At 40.8% G+C, this 18,428-nt stretch overlaps 1 protein-coding gene across 2 annotated transcripts in view; it reads right to left on the reverse strand.

The window, feature by feature from the left end:
• Positions 1-6,273, reverse strand: part of LOC308099808 (complement C1q-like protein 2) — a 60,331-nt gene extending 54,058 nt beyond the window's left edge. The window contains exon 1 of one of the 2 annotated variants that reach the window (XM_080448610.1): positions 6,182-6,273. In XM_080448610.1, coding sequence (XP_080304736.1) covers positions 6,182-6,187 — 6 coding nt within the window. In that variant the 5' untranslated portion in view covers positions 6,188-6,273. The remainder of the gene's footprint in view (positions 1-6,181) is intronic. The other variant, XM_080448609.1, reaches the window with a different exon arrangement.
• Positions 6,274-18,428: the final 12,155 nt, after the last annotated feature.

Genomic DNA, 18,428 nt, shown 5'->3' on the forward strand with positions numbered 1-18,428 from the left:
CTTCACTGTAATGTCTAGCCTGGTGACGCACAAGAGAATTCACACTGGAGAGAAACCTTACTGTTGCGACCAGTGTGGGAGAGGCTTCACTCAAATGTCTGGCCTGGTGACGCACAAGAGAATTCACACTGGAGAGAAACCTTACTGTTGTGACCAATGTGGGAGAGGCTTCGCTGTAATGTCACACCTTGTGAGACACAAGAGAATTCACACTGGAGAGAAACCTTACTGTTGTGACCAGTGTGGGAGAGGCTTCACTGTAATGTCACACCTTGTGACGCACAAGAGAATTCACACTGGAGAGAAACCTTACTGTTGTGACCAATGTGGGAGAGGCTTCACTCAAATGTCTAACCTTGTGAGACACAAGATAATTCACACTGGAGAGAAACCTTACTGTTGTGACCAATGTGGGAGAGGCTTCGCTGTAATGTCACACCTTGTGAGACACAAGAGAATTCACACTGGAGAGAAGCCTTACTGTTGTGACCAGTGTGGGAGAGGCTTCACTGTAATGTCTAGCCTGGTGACGCACAAGAGAATTCACACTGGAGAGAAGCCTTACATCTGTGACCAGTGTGGGAGATGCTTCACTCTAAGGTCTACCCTTGAGAAACACAAGATAATTCACACTGGAGAGAAGCCTTACATCTGTGACCAGTGTGAGAGAGGCTTCACTCAAATGTCAAGCCTTGAGACACATAAGAGAATTCACACTGGAGTGAAGCCATTTGGGTGTGAAATATGTGGGAAGTGTTTCACTCAGTATGGAACATTAAAAACACATAAGCGCAGCCATGCTGGAGAGAGAAGCCTTTCTGCTGTGACCCATCCAGGACCATCTCTATCTAACAGGGGGAACCTGAAGACCACCAGGACCTCAGTAAGTTTAATTCTCTGTGTCTTTCTCTCAGGTCCAGGCTGCAAACAGTTCCACTATTAGAACAGGGATGGGTATCAGTAATGTGAAAATACAATCCTAGGGAGTGTGTATTTCTCAAACCACAATACACCTTCCTAGTGTGGAGTCAATCGTATTAGTGGTTTCCAGTATATACTAGTTTTAAGTGTGCATGTCCAGAATCGGCATCAGGTCAGTTCACCCAAAAATTGCTTATTTTCTATCTATTACACACGACATGAACCCTTGAATTCATGGAGATTGTTTAGTTTTTGTCGCATTCCTATAAGCCAATAATTTGATGACCGGGTGGCTGCTCAGAATGCGACAAAAACTGAAAAATCTCCATGAATTCAAGGCTTCATGGGGTGTGTAATTGATAGTCGTTATTTTGGTTGAACTACTACTACTTTAATGGTTTACTTTGACATCAACCTGATGGACGTCAACATGTTCCTCTCTCTCACAGGCTCTGCTGAGCAGCTCTGAGTCATCAGATGAGTGATGTCCACCTGGCAGGAGGATGAAGCTGTGTGTCTGATGTGTCAACAGGAGGATGAAGCTGTGTGTCTGATGTGTCAACAGGAGGATGAAGCTGTGTGTCTGATGTGTCAACAGGAGGATGAAGCTGTGTGTCTGATGTGTCAACAGGAGGATGAAGCTGTGTGTCTGATGTGTCAACCGTCGCTTGAAATACGGAACCGTCCCTTGTTTGGAAACCATAAAATACTTGTCCCTTATTAATAATATTAGATTATTAATAATAGCTCAGATTTATTTAGTGCTTTTCTAAGCACCCAAAGTCACTTTACATAAAGAAAAGGAAGGAACAAACTTTATTAACTCTTTGCCTGTGGATTCTGCTAAGGCGTAGCCTGCCAGTGACGAGGCTCTTTGAATGATCCAAGCACCACCGAAGAAGAGTGCACCCAGGAATCACGTGATCACAACCAAAAAAAGCTAGTTTCCTTTCATGTCAAAGCTTTATAAAAGTATTTTTTTTCTCGTTTTTCCTTTTTTGGCAAAAAAAAACAAGCTACATTTAACACTGGCCATAACTCTGAATGGTGAATGAAAAAAAATGCTGTCCTATACTACGACACGCCCCTGCGTGTAATGAGCCGATCTCCGTGAGGATGGAGGTCACAGAGAATATTCCATGATTTAAAAAAGGTACAGTAAAATCGCTCGTTTTCGCTGGCAGCAGTGGCACACTATTACACTATTACTCTGGCAGTCAAAGAGTTAAGAGGAAAAAAACTAAAACATAAGTGCTAGATTAAAAGTTTAAGCATGGGTTAGGGAGACACCACGATTTTGTAACCCCTATTTTTCACCCAGTGCCAATGCCTAAGCGTGTAATCCTGGGCGCTACTCTCCCTCTGTCAGCCTGGGGAGAGCCCCGAACCCAGCTCATGCTTCCTTCAACACATGAGGAGTTAGCAGACCGCTTCTTATCACCTGACAGGGGGGAGTTTCCCCGGTAGGACGTAGCACGTGGAAGGAACACGTTATTCCAACCAGTTCCTTTCCCCTCCATCAGGCGCCCCGGCTGGCCAGGGGGAGGCAGTGTAGAGACCAGGATTACTGCATGTTTTTTTGTAGGGAGACATTTTAACTAGACCTTAAGTGGGAAAAGCTATCCTGAAGGGGTGGGTTTTGAAGGAGAGGAGGGAGGGGGCATTTTTTAGATGGTGTGCATTCCAGAGGGAGGGGGCAGCAACAGAGAAAGCCCTTTCCCCCCAGGTACGGTACTTGGCTTAAAGGACACTGTCATTGAATGATTCCCAAAATTAAGGATCAGATCACTCAATGGTGTAAAGTAACCAAGTACATGTACTCAAGTACTGTACTTACTTTTTTACTTTACTGGAGTATATTGTACTTTTACTTCATTATAATTATTTGAAAACTTCAGTTACTACTTACTTTGCAATTATCAATTATTATATTATAAAACATACATTAACCACTTTAGCCCTATTTTATACATAGGCTATTAGAAAATAGACGATCTACAAGCTCACGACGCGTTGTGAGCTTGTAGATATGCTATTATCAAACATTTTGGTACTTTAAGTACATTTTGATACCAATACTTTTTGTACTTTTACGCAAGTAAATTGTGAATTCCGGCCTTTTACTTGTAACAGAGTATGTCTACATTGCAGTATTGATACTTTTACTTAGTAAAACTCATCTTGCAAGTTCAAACAGCTCATATACATAATATACTATAATACAGGTTGTTAACTAGACTATTTAACCTGTGTGAATTAAAGGCACTATTTAACCTGTGTGAATTAAAGGCACTATGTAACCTTTTTTTTTAATGCATAAAATGTAATCTGTATGGTAGACTTAGAGTTAATACAATCAGGGTGGTTGTATTTTGTCTCCCTGCTCTTCTATTGAGACATTTAGATGGTGTCAAAGGTCATGTCTCACCTAGACACAGGATCTGACACAAATTTTGACCTGATGGTCAAGATTCAATGTATCCCCTGAGCAAGCAGACAGGCTCTATTAGCTCAATGGTAAAAATGTCAGCACTTGACGCAGGAAATGTTTAAAATGTTTATTCATAAAAGCATTGTAACCATTGTGGACTGCTTCCATAGTAGGCCTGGTGTGACTTGTAACTATAGTTCTACGATAAATTAGTATATAAGGTAATTAATCATCTTAATATATATTTTTTCTCCTTGTGTGCCTTTTATTATCAATTCCTTTTGTAAAGATGTTTTAACAGTGTTCTTAAATCATGTAACGCACATTCAGCACATCAAACTTCATTATCGTCGCTGTCAGGCAGAAACCTCATATCTCCAAATTTCATGTTTTTTTCTTCGTCCTTTAAAGCAGCACTATGTAGTTTGGGGTATCAGTGAACACTTTGGACACAAACAACATGGCAGCCAACGTCTTTGACTTCATTACCCAAGAGTCTTTGCAAGCATGTTCAGCGAGGACGCGCTGTGATTGGCCAGTCTGCTTTGACTGGCAGTTCTGCCTTGGTGCCTTGGCAAATGCCAGGATGAAACTCACCGTCTCCCCTATATTACAGTCAAGCCCCTAGCAGGGACCCCCTGAGTCTATACATAGTAATACAGTCAAGCCCCTAGCAGGGACCCCACTGAGTCTATACATAGTAATACAGTAAAGCCCCTAGCAGGGACCCCCTGAGTCTATACATAGTAATACAGTCAAGCCCCTAGCAGGGACCCCCTGAGTCTATACATAGTAATACAGTCAAGCCCCTAACAGGGACTCCCTGAGTCTATACATAGTAATACAGTAAAGCCCCTAGCAGGGACCCCCTGAGTCTATACATAGTAATACAGTAAAGCCCCTAGCAGGGACCCCCCTGAGTCTATACATAGTAATACAGTAAAGCCCCTAACAGGGACCCCCCTGAGTCTATACATAGTAATACAGTAAAGCCCCTAACAGGGACTCCCTGAGTCTATACATAGTAATACAGTAAAGCCCCTAGCAGGGACCCCCCCAAGTCTATACATAGTAATACAGTAAAGCCCCTAGTAGGGACCCCCTGAGTCTATACATAGTAATACAGTCAAGCCCCTAGCAGGGACCCCCTGAGTCTATACATAGTAATACAGTAAAACCCCTAGCAGGGACCCCCCTGAGTCTATACATAGTAATACAGTCAAGCCCCTAGCAGGGACCCCCTGAGTCTATACATAGTAATACAGTAAAGCCCCTAGCAGGGACCCCCCTGAGTCTATACATAGTAATACAGTCAAGCCCCTAGCAGGGACCCCTGAGTCTATACATTTATGGAAGGATGATAGTTATACCTTAAACATGTAACTTTATAATTTTGTGGGATAGAATATGCTATATAGTTGTTCAAAAGTTACATAGTGCGGCTTTAATGCCCTACTTTTTCATACAAAAGCCTTTTACATGTACACACTTAATACTATACGGCCCCTAACGGGCTCAACAAGGAAGTTGATGTCAAGCCATTTCTGTGAGTGTTCTCTTTTATTACTGCATTTATTGGGTGTGTATAGCCCATCTGTCATCGCATTTATGCGATTTTATTGTTCTTCTTTTGTCCCTTATTATTTTGTATGGCATTTGCTGTACCTTATTGTATTTTTTCACTGTAATTGTGGTCGTTACATCTAGGCGTTTTGAGGAGTGATTTTTATTTCTATTTTCCATATTGTCCTTTGACATTGTACAAAGGCTTTTTTCTACAGGGCATAGCAGTGGTGGCCATTTTGTGGTTCCACGCAAATTCACTCCATTCATTTTTCCCATAGAGATCTCCAAAAATATTTTTATCAATTATTTTAAGGCCAGAATCAAGCCATCCAGGGTCCTGGTGAATCGTGACCAAAAAACATTTGATTCTATGAAGAAAAATATATATATATTTAATTATATATACACTATATTTAATAAATACCATTTGTTATTTTTCAAAACATATTTCTCACAGAATCTTAATGTTTTATTGTCATGATTCACCAGGACCCTGGATGGCTTGATTCTAGACTTCAAATGATTGATATAAATATTTTTTTAAATCTCTATGGGAAAAATGAATGGAGTGAATTTAGGTGGAGAAACAAAAATAGGGCTTGCAACTCACTTTTAATGCTCCAAGGTTTATTCAAACAAACAGCAGATACTATTTAGGTGGAACTATAAAATGGCCACCACTGATTTGCCCTATACTGATGGTCCTCTAACCCCCCCACCCTTGACTCCCCAATTGGAGAATTGCCGTCAAAACATTTCCTCTGTCCCAGAGCTACAAGTCCTCAGTGTGGCACTAGCCAGTGCAACCTGAGCTTGTAGATCGGGTGGGTGTGTCAGTAGTTACTCATTCACAACAGCTGTTAGTAATTGCGATGCTGTCCTCTGTTTGTATATAAAACGCCTATTGCCTGTATTGTATCAACATTGTACCTACTTTAAATAAAATTCCTGGGAGCTGATATACAGTGTGCAGACTTTCCTTCCTCTCCTCAATGCGTATTTTCCCCAAATTAATTAATTAATTATAATGACATAAATCATTATAATTTGGCTTGGTGGTTTATAACATATTATTCTGTGGTCTGACAAAATGTGAATACATAATACTGCTTATAGGCCTACTTCCTGTTTATAGGCCGACTTCCTGTTAAGTGTACACAGGGGCTTTAACAGTATAGAATGGGATCACAGAGATACACATAGCCTCAAATAAGAGGGATCGTTGAAATTGAAAACATTTCAGAATTACTGGAGTGGACTTACCACCATCCGTGGTTATAGGATCCAACCAGGTGTGGACTTCCTGCATTGTAGTTTCCAAACTTTCCACCTTAGATTGGAACAGAAGATCAATCCATAGATTGGTGGCAGGAGACAGCAGAAGTCCTGGACTAGCTGACAGAGACGCTCTCCTCTTCGAGGGGGGGGGGGGGGGGTTCTCTGGAGTAGACGTTTCTGACAACTCTTAGCAGGAGTAGGAGGAGTAGGAGTCTAGCAGCTTCTCTGCTTTCATTAACTCCTTCAATGACTGGATGTCTCTGCTGGTGCATGATGGGACTGTCTGGTCTAAAGTGTTGGTAATCCTTCAGACAGAGGCCAACATCTTGCTGAGCAGCATCATCTGTAGAAAAGATGTCAATAAATATGTTTATTAACAACAGGCAGCTTGCCCGGTGATGCCGGGGTTCCAAGTACAAGAGAATGATGCTAGCACTCACGTTGTGTCCCTCACGTAATTTACATGTAAAGTAAACAGGCAATGAAACGGATGCGTTTCGGCTCAATGCCTTCCTCAGTGTAATCAACTTTTAGTGTGAAATAAAAGCTCTTCAAGTGTAGAATAATGTCTGCCTTTGATTTAGTCAAGTTTTATGTCAGGCTTGAGGTTTGTCTGATGACAAAACAACAACTATTAACCGTATACTGTCGTCATGCAGGCCTGAGTAAGATAGTGAAACTAGTGGATTATACTATATGAATGTTACCAATGAAATGTACATGATAATGAGGGGTTTTGAAATGAGGCTTTGAAGGAAGGATTGATGTCAGCGTCAGCTGAATGTTACACCCTTTGACACCTGAAGGACTGAAGAATGTCAAATATTGAATGAAAAAAAAGGCAACTAGTTTCACTCTTCTGTCAATTTGATGGAAGATGGTTTAGCAAAAGAAGAGAGAGATTGTGACATTGTGTTGACCGTGTTTGTGCACACAATGATATAAATGAGGAAAATCCAGTCCTATGACAATTACTTTTTATTGGCAGTTGGTATGTTTGAACATACTGTACATAAGGAATGTCTCTGTGAGGTCTGGAAGCAACAGAAACATTTACACTTATAGCTGTCTGGGGACCACCAGGGGTCCAAATGAGGGTACCACTCAATAGACATTTAGATACAAATGTTATGTTTTATAATCTGTAACCTGGTGTGGCTAGGAATTTACTTTTATTTGGTATCAAGGAAATTAAATCATGAATATCCTAAAAATTGGGTTCCCCAACAATGCACAAATTCGTCAATGAGATTTAAGAGAAGAGTTTTTCCCCCAAACACATTTATGTTTTAGACAGAACAGTATTTCAGTTTCAATACATAGATTTATTAAATTAAAATAGCAATGCAGTGCATACACTCAATTCATAAAAAATACATAGTCACAATATACTAAAATAATGCACTGAATGTTGCAACCCCAAATATTAGGAAAGAAATAGCTCAATAAATAGAAAACAACGATAAAACTCAGGCTAAACAAAACAGCCGTGGTGAGAACTAAGGAAGTGGAAACAACAAACATTAGTACAGTATACAAACAATCACCACAACAAATCATTTATATACCTTGGATTGTCTGTGTTCTTTCATATCATCCCCCTCTCTGCACATGGACTCATCACTTCAGGACTCGAGACACATCACCTCAACCTGGGTAGTTACAAAATAATGATTAAAATACTGCTTTAGTATTTTTAGTACAACCATCAAAACAACATCCATGCCTCATGTTACTCACCCAGGCAGGGAAAAAGATAAAAACATCAACATGAGACCCAGGTCACATGACCCACAGCCATCAGCCACCAAGCAGCCTATGTTTGGTAGACTGCAGGGCCTTTAAATACTCACACTGATTGTCAATGAGGAAGTGACAGTGCAGCTGTCCTACGGTGGCCCCTGAGGCTCAACTCTGACTGGCCACACATCCAACTCTCTTCAATGTACAATTAAATAAATACACAAATTATTATATCGTTGCTGCATCTCCATCGTGTTTTTTTTTGTAAATTAACGCCCTACTTGATCCTCCTACAGAGTCACACAAAAGCATCAAAAGTAGCAGATCTGCAAGCTGGAAACGTGGCGTGAAGTGACACGTGTTCAGCTTGTAGATCTGCTACTTTGAATTTGAATCCTGAAAAGTAACAGTTTTGGACATAATGAGGTTTCCACTGACAGAAACGTTATTTTACTAAAGCCAATGATTATATGCCTTTATTTTGAGCCTTAAAACTTCCATATTAACTTGACCAAAGTAGCCCAAAGGATGAGTCATTACATTTGATTTCATAAAATTTGACTCTATAATGCATGTAAGTTATTTACTACAGCTACCACCAGGGGGCACTACTGGATAGTTTATTTTTATGGTCTGTGAACATCAAGTGGCCTGTGGTGAATTGGTGAAAGTCAAGAATGCTAATGACCTTATTATTATTAAAATGTTTTTATTGAGTTTTCAATAATACATATTGTACAGTACAACAACATCTGCAACAATAATGTCACAAATATCCCTAAATGTACTTGAGTAAAAGTACAAAAGTATTGGTATCAAAATGTACTTAAGTACCAAAAATAGAAAGTACCCATTATGCAGAATGTCCCATTGCACAAGTTTTCAAATGTATAAAATGTATAAAAATCTTTTGAAAATAGCAGATCTACAAGCTCACAATGCGTCACATTGCAACGCATTGTGAGCTTGTAGATATGATCCAAAATGTATATAGGGCTGAAGTGGTTAATGTATGTTTTGTAATAATAATCAAAATCTACAAAGTAACTAAAGTTTTCATATCATTTTAGTGGAGTAAAAGTACAATATTTGTCTCTGAGATGTAGTAGAGTAAGTAGAAGTATAGAACTTTGGAAAGATTAAACACTCCAGTAAAGTAAAAGTACCTAAACATTCTACTTAAGTATAGTACTTAAGTAAATGTACTGTGCTACTTTACACCACTGACTAGGCCTGTGTTCCCCAAAATGTATTAGTAAAGTATGTTTTTAGAGTAACACATCATGTGTGTTGTGCGCATGTGGACATACAGTTTACTGTTATGAACCTGACATTTATGAGAGAATGAATGAACCACTTAAGCCCTACAGCAGGGGTCTTCAACAGGGGGTCCTCAGAGTTACTACAGGGGGGGCGCCAAATCATTGTGTGATAGGAACTTTGATTTTTTTTGCGTAACAACTTGAACCCTACCATCCGTATTCACGGTATTCTGAAGAAAATTAGCCGAAAATAACAGATCTACAAGCTCACACATTTTTTATATATTACTCCTGCTAATTTACATTTACTCCAGCAAATCTACAAGCTCACAACGCGTCGCAAGGCGAAGCATTGTGGGCTTTTAGTGAGCTTGTAGATCGGCTACTTTCAAATAGCCAAAGTATATACAGTAGGGTTGAAGTGGTTAATGTATGTAAGTAACTAGTAACTAGTTTTCAAATAATCTTACTGGAGTAAAAAGTACAATATTTGTCTCTGAGATGTAGTGGAGTAGAAAGTATTGAACATTAGAAATACTCCAGTAAAGTAAAAAATACCTCAAAATGTACTTAAGTACAGTGCTTGAGTAAATGTACTTAGTTACTTTACACCACTGAGTAAGAGTGAGAGGGGAGATGTATAAGACGGTAGTGAGACCAGCCATGCTGTACGGCGTGGAAACATTGGCACTGATGAGAAGACAGGAGGCGGGGCTGGAGGTTCATAATTGAGGATGCTACCTTTCTCATTAGGAGTGACATATGGCAGGACATGATCAGACATGACTTCATTAGAGGATCAGCCAAGGTTACAATGTTTGGGGATAAAGAGAGAGAGAGGCCAGGTTGAGAATGAGATGGTTTGGACGTGTGAAAAGGAGGGATGAGGGGTACATTGGGAGAAGGAAAGGAGGGATGAGGGGTACATTGGGAGAAGGAAAGGAGGGATGAGGGGTACATTGGGAGAAGGAAAGGAGGGATGAAGGGTACATTGGGAGAAGGAAAGGAGGGATGAGGGGTACATTGGGAGAAGGAAAGGAGGGATGAAGGGTACATTGGGAGAAGGAAAGGAGGGATGAGGGGTACATTGGGAGAAGGAAAGGAGGGATGAGGGGTACATCGGGAGAAGGAAAGGAGGGATGAGGGGTACATCGGGAGAAGGAAAGGAGGGATGAGGGGTACATCGGGAGAAGGAAAGGAGGGATGAGGGGTACATTGGGAGAAGGAAAGGAGGGATGAGGGGTACATTGGGAGAAGGAAAGGAGGGATGAGGGGTACATTGGGAGAAGGAAAGGAGGGATGAGGGGTACATTGGGAGAAGGAAAGGAGGGATGAGGGGTACATTGGGAGAAGGAAAGGAGGGATGAGGGGTACATTGGGAGAAGGAAGGCGTAGCTGCCAGGTAAGAGGAGAAGAGGAAGGAGGAAGAGGAGATTCATGGATGAGAGAGGACATGCAGGTGGCAGGAGTCACAGAGGAAGAGGGCAGAAAACACATCCAGATGGAAACAGATGATGGGAACTGGCCAAAAGAAGAAGAAAAAAGAAGACTGGGTTTCACAGAATCAAAAGAAAAACCAAGACAAGATAAAGAAAAGTAATAAAGAAACAAGGCTAAAAAGTACAGGAAAGACTGTAATGACATCACGCCCCAAAATAGAGACGCCAAGTTGAGTTTTAGTATCACATCCATTCAGCAGTGGTGGAAAAAGTACTCATTTGTTTTTACTTAAGTAAAAGTATCAATACTGCAATGTTGAAATACTCAGTTACAAGTAAAAGTCCTGTATTCAAAAAGTACAAAAGTATTGGTATCAAAATGTAGAAAGTACTCATTATGCAGAATGAGTTTTCAAATGTATACAGAAAATAGCAAAATAGCAGATCTACAAGCTCACAATGTGTCGCATCGCGACAACTTGTGAGCTTGTAGATCGGCTATTTTCAAATGGCCGAAATGTATATAGGGCTGAAGTGGGTAATGTGTGTTTTGTAATTATAATCAAAATCTACAAAGTAACTAGTAACTAAAGTTTTCATATAATTGTAGTGGAGTAAAAGTAGAATATTTGCCTCTGAGATGTAGTGGAGTAGAAGTAAAAGTACTGAAAACTGGAAATACTCAAATAAAGTAAAAAAAAACACACCCTGTGTGAAGTGGGCGGTGTCTTCCTAGCTAACCACAATACTGAATGGAGTCAACCAATGATGTACAAAAGATAAATACATTTATTGAAACACTCTTTATGATGGACAAAACCATAACTTGAAAAAAACAAATATTTGGTTTTTTTCAAGTTATGGTTGCTTATATAGGGCTATGCACATGTGTCATGTGACACTGGCCAATCACAGTCCTGAATAGACTGTGATTGGCCAATCACAGCGCAGGATAATTCTACTAATTTCCTGGGCCCAGATCACAGCGCAGGAGTTAGTACATTTTTCCAAATCTCACTTATAGGGGCGGTTTCACCGCCCAAAAATCCAAAACAAATTACTCAAGTACAGTACTTGAGTAAATGTACTTAGTTACTTTCCACCACTGCCATTCAGAAACACACACACACACACACACACACACACACACACACACACACACACACACACACACACACACACACACACACACACACACACACACACACACACACACACACACACACACACACACACAGGGGGAGAGAGATATGAACAAGGCCATACATTCCTGGCCGGTAACTCCCTCTTTCTCACTCTCTCTCCCTCGCTCTCTTTCAGAAAACAACTCACTCTTTTTCCCCTGGAACATTACCGAAGGCTGTGAAGCCAGACTGGAATAGATCTGAGACCGTTTTCTTTTCATTCTTATATTTAGTGAGATCCGGGGTTATTGATAAAACATTCAGGGCTGTATAGTCCCGCTCATCCAGGCCTGACAACAGCCATCCTGAAGTTTTCCATCTGAAGAACAGAATGCAGACCGCCATGTTGAAACCAGCCATCAAGTCACACAGAATAGGTATGTACTGATTTAGCTACAGTTTACAGTATTTAGTAAAGTAGATATGTACTGTTTAACTATATTAACCCATTAAGACCTGAGGCTGATTCTAAAAATGTCTTCTAAATCCTAACAGTTTTCTGAAAAAAATTATGTTGCTAAATCAGTGGTGCTCAAACAGGGCCGGATTCAGCCTAATTTGCGGCCTATAGGCAAGCATTCTCTGACGCCTCCCGCATCCTCCAAATATCAACCCAGGTGTCCCTGAGATTGACAGCGTCGCTGAGTCACGGTGGCCCCACCGACCTCCTCCAAGCGAAACACTCAGCATATAGCCAACACCGAGGCATTCAGACTGACACTTTTGAGTATATAGTTTTCATGCAAACAGGTGGACTATTCTGCACCATGCATGACACAAATCTGGTCGGTAACTCCCTCTTTCTCACTCTCTCTCCCTCGCTCTCTTTCAGAAAACAACTCACTCTTTTTCCCCTGGAACATTACCGAAGGCTGTGAAGCCAGACTGGAATAGATCTGAGACCGTTTTCTTTTCATTCTTATATTTAGTGAGATCCGGGGTTATTGATAAAACATTCAGGGCTGTATAGTCCCGCTCATCCAGGCCTGACAACAGCCATCCTGAAGTTTTCCATCTGAAGAACAGAATGCAGACCGCCATGTTGAAACCAGCCATCAAGTCACACAGAATAGGTATGTACTGATTTAGCTACAGTTTACAGTATTTAGTAAAGTAGATATGTACTGTTTAACTATATTAACCCATTAAGACCTGAGGCTGATTCTAAAAATGTCTTCTAAATCCTAACAGTTTTCTGAAAAAAATTATGTTGCTAAATCAGTGGTGCTCAAACAGGGCCGGATTCAGCCTAATTTGCGGCCTATAGGCAAGCATTCTCTGACGCCTCCCGCATCCTCCAAATATCAACCCAGGTGTCCCTGAGATTGACAGCGTCGCTGAGTCACGGTGGCCCCACCGACCTCCTCCAAGCGAAACACTCAGCATATAGCCAACACCGAGGCATTCAGACTGACACTTTTGAGTATATAGTTTTCATGCAAACAGGTGGACTATTCTGCACCATGCATGACACAAATCTGGAGAATGGAATGGATGAGGAGGGATGTGAATGAATGAATGAATGAATAACAATAGAAGCCTCAGTCTAGCTCATATTAAAACTTACTGTAACGTTAGTTAGCTGCTATGAGATACTGTAGACAGAGCTAGACAATACTTCCTCTAAACACAGCACAGACAGTTTCCTTATCTGATTTATGCACATTGCTGTGCCCAAGGCTCTCATAAAAGCACAGAGTGCAACCCACAGCAGCCCCCGTCCGTGCAAGCCCTATACACGGCCTGCTGTCTCTATATATCTATATCTCTTGAGCACAGCTCAACGATGATGTTGCTATGCAAAACTGATTGTAACTAGACTGACACTGCTGTTCATTGCTTATTATGGCCCATAGATGACAATGACAATTAGTAGGATTAGGATGAGTTAGTTAAGTAATCCATATGCCACTCCAAGTTAAATACAGAACTACTGTTTGTCCATGCCCATACCTTCTCAGACAGGAGGCAATGGAAGTTATGACCCCTGTGTGTAATTCACTCACAGCAGTGGGTATTATAGTACCTTGATGTTTTCCCCCTGATTCGGCATCGATCCTTCCGATAGATAAAGCACCAGGGCCAAAATGGAGTCACAAGGCTACGGTTTGTTCAAGACTTGAAAGTCATGAAATCTTGGCACAAGGTTTATTCCGCCCACAGTAAACCCCCACTTGTTTGACTGTACAGCTTATCGGACCAACAATGATCGTTTGGTAAAGTATATCTGAATGTTATTTGTTACTTGTTACAGATATCTTGAACGCAACCACAGTGGCAGAATCCATTTCTAGGGATGTCCCGATCACGTTTTTTTGCTCCCGATCCGATCCCGATCATTTGATTTTGAGTATCTGCCGATCGCGATTTTTCCCGGTCCGATCTTTTCATTTAAAAGAATATTTTTAAATTATTATTTACTCATGTAGAATTATTTTTATCATTTATTTTGTAGCAATAAAAGACAATATGTCTCAAAACACTGGCTGACAGTTGAATTATTGCCAACAAAATAAATGTGAATTAAATAAATGAAGACAAATACTGAATCTCTGAACATTGGCTTGCAGTTATTGCACATAGCCAAAATACAATAATAATATTAGACCATTGTCATTCAGGATGGCAAATGGGGGGAAGTGGAACTTAGAAGTCATTTTTAAGTTTAGCGTGAGGGAGAGGGTCTACTCTGAGTACTACAGCAGGGGTCCCCAAGGTTTTTTAGGTCAAGGACCCCTTAGCTAAGGGAGAGATGAAGCAGGGACCCCCACTACATAATGTGTTGAAGACTAAACCTTTTCATTGATAGCTTCATAGACTTGTTTGACAGCACTGTCATCAGTGTATTTATCAGACATTTAAAACTCTCAATACTTAGTAAAGTTGACCCTAGGCTCTGTACTTGGTCTGCTCTTTCCCCCTCAGAATATAGGGATATTAGGGTTCATGTGGTTAATGTAAATAAAAGAAAAAGGTCCTATCATGTCTATACATTAACGACATGAATGTTTCCTGTAACTGCAAACTGTTCCTGTTCGCTGATGACTCGGCACTCCTGATTTCAGGAGACGACAAGTTGCAAGTTGAGGAAGCGCTCAGCTCCGAACTCTCAAAAATCCGTACTTGGCTTACCGATAACAAACTGTCACTACACCTTGGGAAAACTGAATCCATTCTCTTTGGGACCAAACATTCCCTCAGACAGATGGATGTAAGTGTTTTAAAGGTCAAAGTCGATGACACTAATCTCTAGCAAAGAAGAGATTGCCTATTTGGGTTGTATTCTTGACAAATACCTGACAGGTGAAAGCATGGCGACAAAGGTGGTCAAAAGAGTAAACCAGAGAACCAAATTTATGGGCAGAGTTTCCTCTTTTGTCAACCCTCAGGCCCTCAGGACCCTCTCAGGGGCCCTGATTCAGCCACTTTTTGACTTGCACCTCTTGGTACTCCAACACCTCAGTGTCACTGAAGACTAAGCTTCAAACCTCCCAAACCAAACTGATTCGGCTACTCCTCGGACTGGGGCCCATGACCCACCTTTCTTGGTACCGCCCACCCATAAAACAAACATGGGCAAATTCTCCTTCTACAGCACTGCCACCCAGGATTGGAATAGTCTAACCCCATCCCTCAAAAAATGCAGTTCGCTGGGCTCATTTAAAAGAGCCTTAAAAACTCACCTTTCAGGAGGCCAAAAGAGGAGGTAGTACCATTTTCCCGTTAGACAGATGACCCCCCACCCCTGTTCTTGTACATAGTTTTTGTTCCCCCTTGTTGTATATAGTGTTATCTTTTTCTGTATTATTTGTATTGTTATTGAACTGTGGTGCCACTATATATGTCAATGAATTGAATACCAAGGCCCTCATTGGAAACAAGTCCGCAAGGACTTTCATGAACGGACCTGTTAGACAAAGTATTGTAAATGTAATTGTGCTGTTTAAATTTTTTTTGCCTAATAAAATATTCAATCAATCAATCAATCATCACACAAAGATTTGGTGACCCCCCTGTAGTAACTCTGAGAACCCCCTAGGGGTCCCCGACCCCCTGTTGAAGACCCCTGCTCTACAGGGAATTACTTGATATCTACACTACAGAAAACATTCAGTTGGATATTACACACACACACACACACACACACACACACACACACACACACACACACACACACACACACACACACACACACACACACACACACACAGCTGCCATTAATTAGTGCTGTTGATTGCCATGTGGTCAAATGAGCATACAGGCTCAACGAGCCATCGTTAACCTGCTAGTGTTACACAGCTGACTGGCAATAATATGCACATTTGTGTTGAAAACGCATCGCATCTGATCACTCATCAAGGAAGTTGGAACAACTCTCTAAAATAGTTTGGCTGGTCAATTTGAGATGACAACAGCAACAAAGGCTAGTAGTAGACCTATATTAGAGATGTATGATGATCAGTTATTATTCCAGTGGTCTATCCAAGATGTTTTACAACGTTGACGACCAGTACGTGCTACTCCTCTTGCGTGCGTCTCCCTCAACGGTACCACTGTGTGTGTGTGTGTGTGTGTGTGTGTGTGTGTGTGTGTGTGTGTGTGTGAGAGAGAGAGAGAGTGAGTGAGTGAGTGAGTGAGGGGAGAGGGGGAGGGGGGAGGGGAGCTACAGCCTGCAGATACAGCGCCTTACAGAGACGAGAGAGACTTCTCCATACAAGGTGTTTTACCGAGGGAGAAAACGTTTCCATAAGACTGTTAATGATGACTTTAAGACGTGAACATTGTCATTTTTGTTTTGTAACGTTAAATACAATAATACAACTATTTTATTAATAAAATATATACAAAATATTAAAAAAATATGTATGTATATATTCCCGATCCCCGATCTTTTTTTCCCGATTCCGATCTTTTGAAAATGACGTGATCGGCCCCGATCCCCGATGACGTGATCAGATCATCCCTAGTATCCATTTCTATCATGCATTCTACCTCACAAGACAATTGACTCACTGACTTGATCAAGGTCAGAAAGGGAGAACACAGCTGCACAGAACAGCATCGCTATTTCCTGCTGTCATGCAGCAACTCTTGAACTCGACCCCCACTCAGGGGAGGAAGACAACCTTACATTCCCAGCTATTTCCTTCTAATTAGTGGCATGATTGATCCATGGACTATATAGATCATGTATCAAAAGGGAGGAGTATATATATATTTAAAGCGCTTCTGGGGGTTCCTGGAACAAAATATTCTTCTTCTGAGGGTCTGCAGCTAAATGCATATCATTTTGGGGGTCCTTGACATGAAAAGGTTTGAGCACCACTTATATAGCAACATTTTTCAGAAAACTGTTAGGATTTAGAAGACATTTGTCGAATGGGCCTCAGGCCTAATTAGGTTATTGCACTAATTGTGTTGAATCCAGTCTGAAAACTGCTGATGGTCACTTTGAATAACAGAACAATTATGTAACACTTATATTCTGGTATGAGTAGGGGAGAGCCGCTAAGATTGTAACGCGTCATGGTTGCAACGAGCATGTTTTCTCTTGATTAGTCAATTTTATCATAACGTCTTCACGTCAGTATGTGACCAGTGCTGTAATGGACGTGCCCAGGAAGTAAATAGTATTTTCATCCAGGCTAGAGAAAGTTATCGCAGAAAAACTGATTAATCTCACCTTGAGTATCTTTGGTCTACAAATCTTTCCTTTAATGTTGCTGAGCTAAAATCCTCATGGTTGTCTGCATGTATCTGTTCTTCATCAGTTTACATCGTTTTATTACGCTATGCACGTTAGTTCTGTTCTGTAAACAAAGCCAAAGCAATGGAGCGCAGAACGGCCAGATTGTAACACGCATCTGTTTAGGTGTAATCAATGGGTTTTCCCATGGAATTCACTCATCCGGTAAGATTTTATAAATTCCTTATGTTTGATACTTTATTTTATCACATCCTTGGTATGAAAACAATGTAAAACAGTTGCTTGAAATAAATATAATTGATTTAAGCTGAAAACGATTTGTTTAATGCTGTTTTTTAGCAGTGTTACATTAGTAACTCATGCTGTTACAATTAGTCTCATATGCGCTTAAAATGTAACGTCGGAACAGCGTCCACTTTCGGTTTAATAACTCACGACCTATTTTATCAATTGAAACACTTTAAGTGGTTTATGATAGCATGTGTAGGTCCTTTGCTTGAACATATTACATACGTAGGTAAAAGGATCGCAGAGTAAAAGAGGTAAAAAACGTAACAATCTTGGCGGCCCTCCACTACAATTATAAATCTTTTTTTTTGCTTAATTAGTCCTAAACAGATAGTGACACAGACAACATTTTGTTTAAACATCCCACCCTTGGTCTTAATTTTGTGCAATGATTTTGTGCTTTCTACCTCAGATACCTGTCCAGCCCTGTCCTCAGTTAAACCAAGATGTTGCTGCTGTGACCAGTGTGGAAAGAAATTCACTTCAGTTTCTAAACTCAAGATACACCAAAAAATGCACACTGGAGAGAAGCCTTACTGCTGTGACCAATGTTGGAGAGGATTCACTCTAAAGTCTAACCTTGAGAAACACAAGAGAATTCACACTGGA

Source organism: Gymnoscopelus braueri (assembly GCF_963280865.1).
Source record: "Gymnoscopelus braueri genome assembly, chromosome: 14".
NCBI classification, from domain to species: Eukaryota; Metazoa; Chordata; class Actinopteri; order Myctophiformes; family Myctophidae; genus Gymnoscopelus; species Gymnoscopelus braueri.